Below are 13,971 nucleotides of genomic sequence, written 5' to 3'. Positions count from 1 at the left end.
GTGCTACCAGAACTCCTGCATGGAACGTGTTCCTCTCACTTGTTAGGAGGGAATGCTCTGCTCAGCCCCTGCCCCACCGTAGCAGCCCTGCGGGGATTCCTCTGGGATATCGTGGAAATTAAAACCTCCCAGGAAAGGGAGGCTGTGGATGCCCCGACCCTGGCAGTGTTCAAAGCCAGGTTGGGTAAGGCCTTGAGCAATCTGGGGGTGGGACTAGTTGGTCTTTATGTTCCTAAAGATGGTTCCCTAACATCCTGTGATTCTAATCTTAGCTCTCTTCTGGGACCAGCCAACCCTGAGTGCTGAGAAGGGCTTGGTGGCTGTGAGCTGGGACTTCTGCATTGCAGGGTGACTGTTTCTGTCTGTTTCTTGCAGGGCAGAAACATGCTCGAATTTGCTCCTCATTGGCCTGAGAAAGTCCTGTTGATGCTCTACCTGTCTCCTTAACTCTCTGAAAAAACCCCAGCATCCCATGTCAGGTCTATGGTGCCCTCCTTGTCCTCCCAAAGCACCCAGGTGGGTCCACATGGGCAGGACTGGGCCAGGGACCCCTGCCCATGTGGAACAGCCCTGTGGGTGACTTGGTCAAATGTCCTGCAGCTCAGCCTACCCATGGGTCGGGTGGGCACCTTTGGGCCCAGTGCAGGGGCTATACCCACAACAGCTCCTGCCCTACCCATGTGGTCACTGCCACCCCCAGCCACCCCCTGGACCCCCACCCACCTGGCGTGCTGAGCCAGACAAGGCTCTGCAAGGAGATGGGGCTGAGTCCAACCAGGTTGGATGAACCTGGAACACCCCTGGAGTGGGTGGCAGTTCCCCTGGCAGGACCCAGCTGTGCTGTCCTTTGCCCTTTCTCAGCATCCCCTCACTCCACTGGGTGCACAAAGCTGGTGCTCATCATCACTCATGCTTGTCTGGGCTTTGGGAACCTGGCACTCCAGCAGGGGTGATCCTGGGGGCTGGATGCCCACAGTGCTGCCCAAGGCCTCTCAGCCCTGCCTGTGTCACTTGGTGCCATAGGGGTGAGCTGGGACAGTCCCTGGGCTTCTTTGCCTGAGGTGCTTGAGGGACACAGTGTCCCCAGGCCAGGAGACCCCAGCATGGTCAGAGGCCCCTCACTGCAGGACCAGGAGCTGGTGCTGCACTCACCAGGGCCTCTCTTCTCTGAGGAGTCCTGTCTGGCTGTGCTCCCCAGCCCTGCTGCCACAGGAGAAGGATGGAGGCTGGGAATGAATGTCTCCCCCCCGGCATCTCTCTGTGCCAAGGCCACTGCTGCTGGGGGACGTGCTCACCAGGACCTGTGGCAGCTGGGGAGTACATCTGCCCCACTCTGGTACCCTCTAGCCCAGAGGGACTGGCACAGGGACAGCTCTGTGTCCCACTGGGCACAGGGACAACTCAGTCTCCTTGTTGGGAACAACTTCATGCCACTGTCAGACACAGGGACAGCTTAGTGTCCACACTGAGTAGAGGGACAGCTCTGTCCCCATTGGGCATGGGAACAATTCTGTCCCTGTGTCAGCTCTGTGCCCCCACTGGGCACAGAGGTGGCTCTGTGTCCCCAGTGCCTGGGGACTGTGGGAATGGCTGTGTGACACCATGGGGTGTGACCCTTCTGGTCACACTGAGCCCACCCCTCCCTACAGGTGGGTTTGGTTGGTGCTGGGGGACAGATGGGCACTCAAGGGACCCTGAGAATCACCATGGGCCAGTGACATGGAGTCACTGATGTCCCCACACCCAGTCCTGACATAGGAGGGTATAAATAGCATCTCTGTCACCTCCTGTCACATGCCTGGTGCTGGCAGGTCCCCTGCCCCCGGCTGGGGGTACAGCTGTTCCTGGGAGAGGGAGGGATGGCCATGGGGCACCCCATCCCTCCTGCGCTTCCACCACCGGGGCCACCCCACAGACCTGGAACAGTTCCTGGGGGACATCCAGGGGTCTAGGCTGTCGCTGTGGGGACATCACTGTCACTTTCCCAGGAACACAGACCCCAAGCCAGCATGGGAACTGAGCTGAGATGGCTGTACCGTGCCCACCCCCCCAATATGGGGTCCCTGTGCCCCATGGGGACCTATTGCCACCTCCAGGTGCTTCTCTGGGGACTTAAAGGGCATTTCCAACCCCAAAGCAGAGCAAAAAGGGAAATGTGTGCCCATTTCCCCCCCTCCCCCCTGCCCCGATCCCATGCACCCCATGGGCAGAAATGGTCACTGCAGTCCAGGGCAGCTCTAAAAATACCCGAGCTCTGACAGTGACAGCTGCAGCCAGGCCAGGGGGACCCGCAGGGGGGCCGGGGCTGCCAGCCCTGGGTGTCCCCTCCCTGCTGGGACAGCCCTTGGTGCTTTCCACACACATGCTGTTCTCCACCGCAGGGTCCCACCGCGCTGCCCCAGCAGGCTGGCACCATGGGGCAGTGGCTGCGTGCCTGCCGTGCCCAGCCTGGCCCCGCGGCTGGCGCCGGCACACGGCCATGGCAGCACGCTGCCCGTGGCACTGCCTGTCCCCGGCCTCCCCGAAGCCCCTAATCCATCTCTCGCAGCAGGAGATGCCTAAGCTGCCTTTTCATGCCGGCTCCTCCGCGCGCGAGCTCGCGCGCTCTCAATGCCGGTGCTGGCAGGAGATGTGTCGGACAAGCTGAGGGGATCCCTCCCCCGCCAGCAAGGTCAAGGTGTGCTTAAGCCACTTTCCCCGGTGGGCTCTGTCCCCTGCCGGGACCAGGGGTGCCTCTGGGGGACACCATGGCTTTGGGGTCTCACCAGCCCAAGGGATCCAGGCAGCCAGACCCACATTTTGGGGGAGCATCATCCCCCAGCTCATCACAGCTGGGGTCACCCGCCAGCCTCTCGATCCCAGCCACGGACCCTCTGTGGTCCTGTCCCGTGCCCACTGTGTCCCAGGCTGCCCCCAGGGTAGGGGCACCCCAGGCCTTGGCTCACCCACCCCACACACAGCCCTGGGCAGTGTTCAGAGCCCTCCCACACACGGAGCCACTGCAGACCATCAGACCAGTATACACCAGTACAAACCAGGCCTAAGCACTACTCTCCCTTGCCCACAGGGTAGGGAGCATGCATGTGTGTGTGCACACGTGTGTGTGTGTGTGTGTGTGTGTGTGTGTGCAGGGGCACTCGTGTCCCTGCTCATGCCCGCCTGTGCAGGGGCCCCGCAGTGCCTGTGCCCAGGACCCCGTGTCACTCCTGTTCCCTTGGTGACAGACCCCCGTCCTCTGCTGGCACCTCGCGCCCGCCGCCAGCCAGGGCCTTTGTGCCTGGTTTTAATTAGAGGCTCTTAAGTGTGAAACAAAGCCGAGGGCAGGGCCGGGGGCCCTTCCCTTCCTCTGTGCCTCTGGGAGACCCCTGAGCTCCCCGTCCTGCCTGGCATCTCCTGCCACAGCCCCTCCATTACCCACTTCTGCTTTGCCATCCTTTGTGCTCATCCCAAAGGGACACTCAACTGCAAACTGGTGCTGCCGGTGTCCCCTCCAAGTACTGCTCTTCAGAATGGTGCTGGCCACCAGCCCTGCATGGGGCCATGCACAGGCCTCTGCCAGATGTGGTGCCCCCCCAGTGTCACCCCCAGGGTACCTGTCTCCAGGGAGTAGGCTCAGAAAGAGGCCACCAGTCTGTGGCTGGGTTAGGGTGCTGCTGGGAGTGACATGGGTGTTCCCAGCTGTGTCTCCTATCCCTGGCTTTGATAGGTGCAGGGAGGACCCCACAGGCATCCTGGCACCTCATGGTGCTGGAAAAATCCCAGGAAGGAGAGTTGCAAGGGGACCAGGGACATGAAAGGGACGTGAAGGACACAGGAGCCACCAGACTCTCAGAGGTGGTGGTACCCATGGGCCTCCCGCTGGGGACCCTTGGGTGCTGGGAGCAGGGGACGGGCACCACTGGGTGCCAACCAGCATGCCCCAGTGCTGTACTGGGATGGAGTGGAGCAGTGAGAGGATTGGGCCTCCTGGGTGTCCCCCAACCTGAGCAGCTCTGTTGAGGACATGCAGGGGAGCTGGGGGGAAGAGTTGGGTTTGGCCCCATACTCCTAGTAAAGCCCAGTCTAGGCAGCATCCCCCCTCTCCCACTGAGTGCAAGGGCTGGTCCTTGTTTTCACAGTGTCCCCTTCGCCCAGGACACCAACCTCAGACTCCCCTGGGAAGTTTTGGGGAGGGGGCAGCACCCTGTACGACCCTTCAGGCCCCTGGCAGGGCCTGGGGATGGAGCTGGGAGCCTGGTGACACAGTCATGTGGTATCAACAGGATTCCCTGGCCACCCTGAATGTCCCTGTGAAGGGACACCCCTGAGCAGGCAGGACTCCACTGGCTGCTTTACTGGAGGATCTCCTGAAACCCCCAGTGCATTCAGGGGTTCGTCTCAGGGCTGATTGGTGGATCTGCTCTGGATTTTGTCCTCCTGAGGAGGGCTCAGCACCCACTCTGGGTGGAACCATGTCCCAGTGTGTCTCTGGAGGCTCTGTGGAACCTTGTCCTGAGCCACCAGCATCCCGGAGGACAAGGGAGCACAGAACAGCCTCTGCAACCCCTTCTGGAAGTGAAACCCCACCATCTCCGGAAAGAAGCCAAAATCCGAAGTGTTTAGGAAGCCAAGATCCACGTGGCTGTGCAGACACTCCTGCACCCCTCTGTCCCTGTCGCTGTGGGCCTGGGGGACACGGCAGGGGCCACCCAGCCAGACGCGGCCGCCACAGGGCTGAGAGGAGCTGCGACAGGAGCGTTCCCATTCGGGAACGGCAGCGGGAACGGGCCGGAGGCAGCGCTGGCCGGGCTCCGGGCTCCGGGCTCGGCCCCCGCCGCCGGCGCCGTGCCAGCCGCCTCCTGCCCGGGACCACCGGGCACCCACCGACCCCGATGGGGCCCAAAGGCAGAGCTCTGGGTGCTCCATCGGGGACAGCCGGCCCTGGCTCCCCTCTCACCGCCTCACCCCACAGCAGCCTCCGCCATCCCCGGGAGCGGGGAGAGCCCCCGCCAGCCCCGCCGGACACCCGGCACGTCCGGCCCGGGGAGGCTGGCGGGGCGGGGGGGCCCGCAGCATCGTGTGTCCCCGTCTTTCCCCCCCAGGCTTTGATTTTGGAGCCCCCCCCGCCCTTCCCCCTCGGCCAGGAGCCGCAATGGTTTCAATTACGCTGTGAAAGGCGGTGGGGCCCCCTCTTTTCACGGCAGCCCGGGTCTCCTGCTCACAACAAAAGCTTAAGTTACAGGAAAGGGAGAGAAAGGGAGGGAGGACGCGGAGGGAGGGAGGGAAGGGGGCTGCCAGAAGTCCCCCAGCCCCCCAAAACGGAGCGGACGGGGGCAGGGGGCTCCCCACCACAGCCCCCCCGGCTGCTCTTGCCTCGGGAAGGGCAGCCCCCATTCTGGTGCCAAAATTTGGGGTGATCGCCTACAGTTTTGTTCCCTGATGAGGGTCTCCAGTGGGTCCCAGTCTCTCCCAGTGTGTCTCAGTCTCCCCAGTGTGTCCTGGTGTCCCCCAGTGTGTCCTTGACTCCCCGGTGTGTCCCGTGACCCACCTGGGCTTGACCTCCCTGTCCCAACACTCTCGATGTGTCTCGGATGCCCCAGCCCATCCTGAATCCCCCTGCTGTGTCCCAGTGTCACCCCCAGTGCCTCCCAGTCCCTGCCAGAGTGTCCCAGTTCCCTGCAGTGTGTCCCAGTCCCCCAGGCCTCTCCCACTGCCCTGTTTTTTGGGACAGAGGTTCCCTGCACCACAACCCCAGCTGGGGTGAGAGGTGTGGGTTTGGGGGGGAGGGGAGGAGCAGGCAGGGTGCAGGATGTTTCCCACCACCTCTCACTGATTTGGGGATACCCCTGGCTGTGCAGTGCCTTTTGGGGGTGCCCATGGTGGCCATGGGCAACCCATGGGGTGGTGGCACTGCCTGGCTGACACCTGGGGACCAGGAATGTTGGGGCCAATGCACCTTGTTCTGGTGGTCTCCAGTGGGGCATGGGAGCTAATCCTGCTCCACTGCACTCTAAAGTCGGACTTGGGAACAGTGGGGGACCCCCTGCAGTATGTGAGGGGCGATGTGGGTCTTAGGGTGGGGGGAGTAGCCCCACAGATGGAGGGTCATGGTGAGCGGGTTAGGGGACATGAGCAGTGCAGAGGACACAAGGAAGGCACAGAAGCCACAGAGGGAGAAGAGGACATGGAGGGAGTGCAGAGGCCACAGCAGGGCCAGGGAACACAGAGGACGGGGGGGTGGGGTGCAGAGCACTCGGGGGACACAGGGTACATGGGAGGCGCAGGGGACAGGGGAGGGGCACAGGACAGAGGTACAGTGAACACGGGGTGTGTCAGGAGGCACGGAGGAGAAGTAGGGGACATGGAGGGACACAGGACAACAGGGCACCCAGAGCGGGGACTAGGGGGGCACGGGGGGACGGGGAGCACAAGAGACACGAGGAGCACAGGCCACAAGTGCGGTTTGGGGACACGGGAGGGCGGTTTCCCCGCGGCCCCGACCCGACCTCACCCGCGGGGGGGTTTGCACAGCTCGGAAAAAGTTTGCGGGGGGGGAGGGAGGGGGCGGTGACCCCGGGACGGGGGCGTGGCCTAGTGGGCGTGGCTAGACCCGGCGGGGGCGTGTCGGCCGCGCCGTTTGAATGTGATTGGCGGAGCGCGCGGGGCGGGCCCGCGGGGGGCGGGGGGCGGGGCGCGGGGCGCTGGGCCCGCCCGGCGGGGACGCGGCGCTGCCCCGCACAAAGGCGGCGGGAGCGTCCGGTGCGGCTGCTCCGCTCCCCGCGCCCCGGGACCCCCGCACCCCCCCGGCATCCCCCCGGCACCCCCCGGGACCCTCCTCCCGCCACCCTCCCGGCACCGCCGCCCGCCCGCGGCTCCGGGACTCGGCACCGGCAGCAGCAGGAGCGCCAAGTTTGGGCAGCGGGAGCCGTCCCGCCACGCACGGTAGATCGGGACGTCGTGAGCCGTCCCGCGGGCACGGGGTAGGCGGACAGCGGGCAGCGGGAGCCGTCGGGGCGGCGCCGAGTGCGGGGGATCCGGGCACCGGGAGCCGTCCGGGCGGGATCTGAGAGTATCCAGTCACCGGAGATCGTCCAGCCAGCACCGGGCACGGCTGAGTTGATCCCTGGGAGCCGTCGAGGCAGCACCGAGCACGGCAGATTAGGCCACCGGGAATCATCCAGGCGGGACCCGAGCGTATTCAATCACCGGCAGTGGTCCAGGCAGCACCGGGCACGGCAGAGCCGGCTGTGGGAGCCATCCAGGCAGCACCGGGCACGGCAGACCCGGACTGGCTGTCCGGGCGGGCACCGGGCACGGTAAATCGGGGCGCACGGCTCGGGGCACCATGGGCCCCCCCGGCGTGCTGCCCGCCCTGGCCTGGCTGCTGGCAGGGCTGAGCGTGCCAGCGCCGAGCCGGGCCCAGCTGCATGGCGAGAAGGGCATCTCCATCCCCGACCACGGCTTCTGCCAGCCTATCTCCATCCCGCTCTGCACCGACATCGCCTACAACCAGACCATCATGCCCAACCTGCTGGGTCACACCAACCAGGAGGACGCAGGGCTGGAGGTCCACCAATTCTACCCACTGGTGAAGGTGCAGTGCTCGCTGGAGCTGAAGTTCTTCCTGTGCTCCATGTATGCGCCGGTGTGCACGGTGCTGGAGCAGGCCATCCCGCCCTGCCGCTCCATCTGCGAGCGGGCGCGCCAGGGCTGCGAGGCGCTCATGAACAAATTTGGCTTCCAGTGGCCGGAGCGCTTGCGATGTGAGAACTTCCCCCGGCACGGCGCCGAGCAGATCTGTGTAGGGCAGAACCACTCGGAGGACGGCGGCTCCCCAGCACTGCTGACCAGTGCCACACCGCTGGCCGGCCAGGGCACCCCCGGCGCCCCCCGCTATGCCACCCTCGAGCACCCCTTCCACTGCCCACGGGCGCTGAAGGTGCCCAGCTACCTCAACTACAAGTTCCTGGGGGAGAAGGACTGTGCAGCACCCTGCGAGCCCACCCGTCCCGATGGCCACATGTTCTTCAACGAGGACGAGATCCGCTTTGCCCGCATCTGGATCCTCATCTGGTCCGTCCTGTGCTGTGCCTCCACATTCTTCACCGTCACCACCTACCTGGTGGACATGCAGCGGTTCCGCTACCCCGAGCGACCCATCATCTTCCTCTCGGGGTGCTACACCATGGTGTCAGTAGCCTACATTGCTGGCTTTGTGCTGGAGGAGAGGGTGGTCTGCAACGAGCGCTTCCAGGAGGACGGCTACCGCACTGTGGTGCAGGGCACTAAGAAGGAGGGCTGCACCATCCTCTTCATGATGCTCTATTTCTTCAGCATGGCCAGCTCCATCTGGTGGGTCATCCTCTCCCTCACCTGGTTCCTGGCCGCTGGCATGAAGTGGGGCCACGAGGCCATCGAGGCCAACTCCCAGTACTTCCACTTGGCCGCCTGGGCAGTGCCGGCCGTCAAGACCATCACCATCCTGGCCATGGGGCAGATCGATGGGGACCTGCTGAGCGGCGTCTGCTTCGTGGGCCTCAACAACATCGACCCTCTGCGGGGCTTTGTGCTGGCCCCGCTCTTCGTCTACCTCTTCATCGGCACCTCCTTCCTGCTGGCCGGCTTCGTCTCCCTGTTCCGCATCCGCACCATCATGAAGCACGGCGGCACCAAGACGGAGAAGCTGGAGCGGCTCATGGTTCGCATCGGGGTCTTCAGCGTCCTCTACACCGTCCCGGCCACCATTGTCATCGCCTGCTACTTCTATGAGCAGGCGTTCCGCGAGCACTGGGAGCGCAGCTGGATCAGCCAGAACTGCAAGAGCTTGGCCATCCCCTGCCCGCTGCACTTCACCCCCCGCATGACCCCCGACTTCACCGTCTACATGATCAAGTATCTCATGACTCTGATCGTGGGCATCACCTCCGGCTTCTGGATATGGTCGGGCAAAACCCTGCACTCCTGGAGGAAGTTCTACACTCGGCTCACCAACAGCAAGCAGGGCGAGACCACGGTGTGACCCCGGCCCCGCCGCCCTTCGGCCTGAAATATTTTTTTGGGGGTGGGTGGGGAGGAGTTATTATATATTTTTTATTTTTAGATTTATTAATGTCTAAGGGGTGTCTCTCTTTCTCTTTGAATTTTTTTTTTTTTTGTAATTAAACCTGTAAATAGCATTTTTAAATTTAATTATGTATTTCTATTTTAAAATGTGAAGAAAGAGAGGGAGAAAAGAGGAGGAGAGGGAGGGAGAAATAGGAGAAAAAGGAAGGGGAAGAGGGGAGGAAAAAGAAGGAAAATGTAGGAAAAAAGGGGAAAAGGAAAGGAAAGAAAAAAGGAGGAGACGAGGGAAAAATAAGAAGCAAGAGGAAAAAAAAGAAAAGTGAGGAAGAAAGCGAAAATGAGAGAAAAGTGAAGAAAGGGGAAAAACGTAGAAGGGGAGGAAAATAGAAAAGGGTAGTAAAAAGGAGAAAGGGGAAGAAAAAGGAGAAAATAGAAAGGGAGAAAAAATAGAAGGAGAGAAAAGAGAAAAGGGTAAAAAAGGAAAAGAGAAAAGAAAGGACAAAAAAAAGAGAAAAGGAAAGAGAAAAAGGAGATGAAGATGAGGAGAGAAAAAGGATCGGGTAAAAAAGAGAAAGAGGTGGGAAAAGGGAGAAAAAAGAGGAGAAAAAAGGGAAAAACCACTGGCAAGCCTGGAGGGGGACCCTTGGCCCCCTGCTCCCCACTTCCCACTCTGTCCTGGTTTTCCCTAGTCACAGCTCTGCTGGCCCCTGGAAAAGGGGGGGGGGTGAAAGGCAAAAAACCCCAATAACAAGCCCATTTTTCTTGCTCTCCTTTCGAAACTCCCCAAGAAAGTGGATTTTTTCTTCCCTACCCCTTTGCTCCCATGAGACCCTGGGCTGGGGCTGCCCCCCCCGGGGCTCTCCCTGGGCCCCCCCACTTGGCTGATGACTTTTCCTCCCAAATCCCTTTTTGAACAATCCTTCACAAATACAAACAAGTTTAAAAAAAAAAGTCAGATTATTCCCGAGGGCTATTTTTTTCCCGAAAAATAACCCCAATAATTAAATTGTGGATGTCCCCATGGATTTTGCCAGGCCCCCCACTTCCCCCGGCCCGTGGGGATGAGTCAATGCCTCCCTCCAGCTGGAACAAAGCACTTTGAAAGGGGAAAAATGAGATTTTTAACACAAAAAATGAGGAATTTTCAGTTTGCAGTGGGAAGGGGGGCCTCTCCTGTGTGCCCCCCCCGGGAGGAAATAGCTCACATTTTCTCTGGGATTAGGGGTTTGGCTGGGGTGGGCCCCCGATCCCGAGGCTCCGGAGAGAAGCGGGTCCCGACTCCGGTTCGATCTGTTGGGATTTGGGGGATGCTGGAGGGGGATGTAGGGGAGTTTCAGCTCGAAGGGAACAAGCTCAGGGCAGGGAGGGGTGGTTGGAAGGATGGATTTAATCAGCTGGATTTAATTGGAATGAAAAAAAATTACTCTTCCCAAAATGGAGAGGGAGACCTGGCCGCGAAGTGCTGGACCCAGGGGTGCCCCGAAACCGGCCCCGGGGAGCCTCAGGGCTTCTTGTCTCCCTCATTCCAGGGGATTTGGGGATCCCTGGAGCACAAAGAAGAATTGCAGGGCCATTGCACCATTCCCCTTCCCCCAGCAAAGCCCAGGAAAATCCCCAAACCCCCTTAAAAATCCCAGTCCTGCGATGAGGGCGAGGCGGGAGCTGAAGGGGTTAAGGCAGCGCCTCTCCAGCACATTTTGGAAAGGAAAAACTCTTTGGATCCGGTTTAATTTTCCAGCGATGACTTGGAAGGGGGAGAGAAGAGGGGGAGAAACTTATCCAGGGTTCTTTTCCCCCTCCTCTGTGGTTCGGAGAAGCAGTTTGGGGGTTGGCTAGGCTGGTTGGGACCCCTCCCAGGACCCTCTTGGCACCCACAGCAGCCCCCAGGACATCCCACCACCCACTGTTACCCCACCCCCTGCCTTGGGAGCCTCTGGAAATAGGAATCCAGGCAGGGTGATTCCTGCTGCCTGTTCTGGGGGTGGCACGGGCAGGATGAGCCTCGAACAAGGCACCAGGGGACACCCCCTGCACCCCTCAATGCCCACCCCAAGGGTGCCACTTCAGGGGGTCCCCCTTGCCATGGGGGATCCGGACATGTCCAGCTCTGGCTCTGAGTGCTTTGGCTTAGGGGCTCTGCCCTCGGGGTCCTGGCTCCAGCTGGAGGGTCCTGCTCCCCCAAAAAAGCCGCTCCCCCGCCAAGGCCGCTTTGTTTTCCGGAGGCGAAGCGCAGATCACGGGGGACGGGGGGAATGTAAACTCTCCACCCAGGAATGCAGGAGCTCAGAGACGAGATTTTTTTAAAAGGCTTCATGTCCTGGCTTTGGAAAACAGAGCTGGGATCTGGGATTGCCGGGGCTGCTCCCGTTCTCTGGGGGTGCCAATGGATCTGGGGGTTCTGGGCACCCCATGGGCACTGCTGGGACCCACTGGGGGTCCCTGGCCCCCCTCCCTGGCCCCACAGGCTCCTGTGATGGAGTGGGAATAGGAGGAACTAGGCCAGGTCTGTGCCATGTGGCCCTTCCCAAGCAATTTTGGAGGGGGGAGTTGGAGGTTTTTGGCTCTCGGGGCTGTTTGAAGCCTGAGCAGGAGCTGGAGAGTGTCTGCAAGCAGCGGTCAGCACTTGTCCCCTCTGTCCCCTGCTCTGTCACCCCAGGGATGGGGCACCCTGGGAAACACTAGGGACAGGTCACCCCAAAGATGACTCCCTCTGGGAATGGGTCACCCAAGGGACAACTAACCCTGGGTACAGGTCACCCTGGGAGTAGATGACCCTAAGGACAGGTCACCCCAGGAGCAGGTGATCAGTCTTTGGGGAGAGATCACCCCAAATCCAGCTCACTCCAGGGATGGGTCACCCCATGTCCAAGTAACCTTGACGATGTCACCCAAATAATGGGTGCTCCCCAGGTGCCACTAACCCCAGGGACAGGGAATGGGGACCTCCTTGATGAGCACGGCTGTCCCCAGATTGGTGACTCCCATCCTCCTCCTCCCCTCTTAAGCCAAGTGAAGAGAGAGCAAACGCCAGCGGGTCGCGCTGTGTCCCTGCCCGGCCGTGCGGGGGGTCCTTTGATGTCCCCTAATGAGCCCCACTCTGTTTTCACAGCTGCCACCGCCCCGGGAGTCAATTAACGCCCGAACCCTGCCCGGCCCCAGAGCACCCGCAGCTCATCACACCGGTGCCACCAGAGCCACCAGAGCCACCAGTGCCACCAGAGCCACCAGTGCTCACAGTGCTCGTGCTCCTGGGGGAGGAGACAGGGGTCAGGGCAGCTGTGGGGTGACAGCACTGGACTGTCCCAGCGCAGGGTCAGCCCCCGGCAGTGAAACCACTACAGGGAAGAGAGAGGAGGAGGAAGGAGCTGTGAGAAGGATGGGTCATGGCCTGTCCCCTGCGCTGCTTGGCCCGGTGCTCCTCGGACCCAGGTCGTGGTCACTCCTGTCCTCTGCCACTGGCTGTCCTGTCTCCTGGCCCATGGGTGTCCTGGGCACAGGCTCTCCTGTCCCCTGCCCTGCATGGGGGCTGTCCTGTCTCCTGTGGTTGCTCAGTCCCCTGTCTCCATGGCCCCCACGATCCCCTGTCCCCAGACTGTCTCTTTCTCAGCCCCGGGTCACAATTCCCTCAGGGCAGCGGGATCCATCTGCCCTGTCCCCTCCCCTGCCACTGCCCTTCTTCTCCCGGTCTCCAGCAGTGACACGGAGGTGGCAGAGGGAGGTGACAGGGTGCAGGCATTTAACAAGGGACATCTCTTTGCTACATTTCATGTGTCTCCATGATCACTTGGTATGACAGGTCCTGAGAGTTTGTGGGGACGTCTCTGGCTGTCCCCACCTTCTGGCTCCTTGTGCCTTCACCAGCACGGGGACAGAGCCAGCAGGGAGCAGCACCCAGCGGGGCCCCGGTGTCCCCAGCCCCCCGGGCGCGCTGTCCCCGCCGGGCGGGCGCTGCAGCGGGATCTGGCCGCGGCCGAGGCCGAGCCCTGGCCGGCCGCCAGCGGGGACAGGCGGCTCCGCTCGGCCCCGGCCGCGCCGCTCTTAAAGGAGACGGAGCCCTGGGGAGCGGCCGGGATGGGAGCTGCGGGACGCGACCCGCGCTCGGGGGGCTCTCAAGGATCCCGTCCCCATCCCGCCATCCTGCCCAGGTGTGTGCCGTGGGGCGGGCAGCCATCCCCGGCGCTGTCCCCGGAGCCGTGTGGGATCCTGGCTCCGTACAGGGACACACCTGAAGGGTGGGGGAGTGGGGAATGTGCGGCCGCCTCCACATCCCAGCGTTGTCCTGGAGAGCTTCGGATCAGTGGGTGTGATGAGCTGTGCCATTCGCAGTGCCCTCCCCTGTATACAGGGGTCCATCCCAGCATCCCTCCTGCAAGGTAGAGATGGATGGACACAGCGGGATGGGCGTGGGACCCCATCTCCATCCTGGGTAACTGGATGGATGGATGGATGGATGGATGGATGGATGGATGGATGGATGGATGGATGGATGGATGGATGGATGGATGGATGCATGGTGGATGGACATTGGATGGATGGACATGAATGGATGCATGTGTGATGAATGGGTGGACTTGAGGTGGATGGACATGGAGTGGACGGACACGGATGGAATGAATAGGCACAAGATGGGTGGATACAGATGGGACGGATGGACACAAACAGGATGGATGGACACGGTCTCCCTCAGCCCCCCAGGACCCCTCCCCGCCCTGCTCTGCGGGGCTCTGCCCGGGGGCTGCCCCTCGGCCACGCGGTTCCGCAGCTGCCCCGGGCGGGGAAGGGTCCGGCCGGGGGGCCCAGGGGGGCTCCGGGGGAGGGTCCGGCCGGGGGGCCCAGAGGAGGTTCGGGGGAGGGTCCGGGCGGGCGCGGGGGCGGCTCCGGAGGCGGCGGCGGCTCCGGGTGCGGGAATGTTTGTGCAGCTGGAGCCGA

The 13,971-nt window shown here is 62.1% G+C and overlaps 1 protein-coding gene across 1 annotated transcript; it reads left to right on the top strand.

Annotated features, from left to right (window-relative positions):
- Positions 1-6,631: 6,631 nt before the first annotated feature.
- Positions 6,632-9,168, top strand: FZD2 (frizzled class receptor 2). Its single transcript, XM_079327948.1, has one exon. It carries the CDS (start codon positions 7,325-7,327, stop codon positions 8,996-8,998), a length of 1,674 nt encoding a protein of 557 aa, XP_079184074.1. The 5' UTR covers positions 6,632-7,324; the 3' UTR covers positions 8,999-9,168.
- The last annotated feature ends 4,803 nt before the right edge of the window (positions 9,169-13,971 follow it).

Source organism: Erithacus rubecula, assembly GCF_903797595.1.
Source record: "Erithacus rubecula genome assembly, chromosome: 27".
Taxonomy (NCBI): Eukaryota; Metazoa; Chordata; class Aves; order Passeriformes; family Muscicapidae; genus Erithacus; species Erithacus rubecula.
This window is presented reverse-complemented; position numbering and strand designations above follow the sequence as displayed.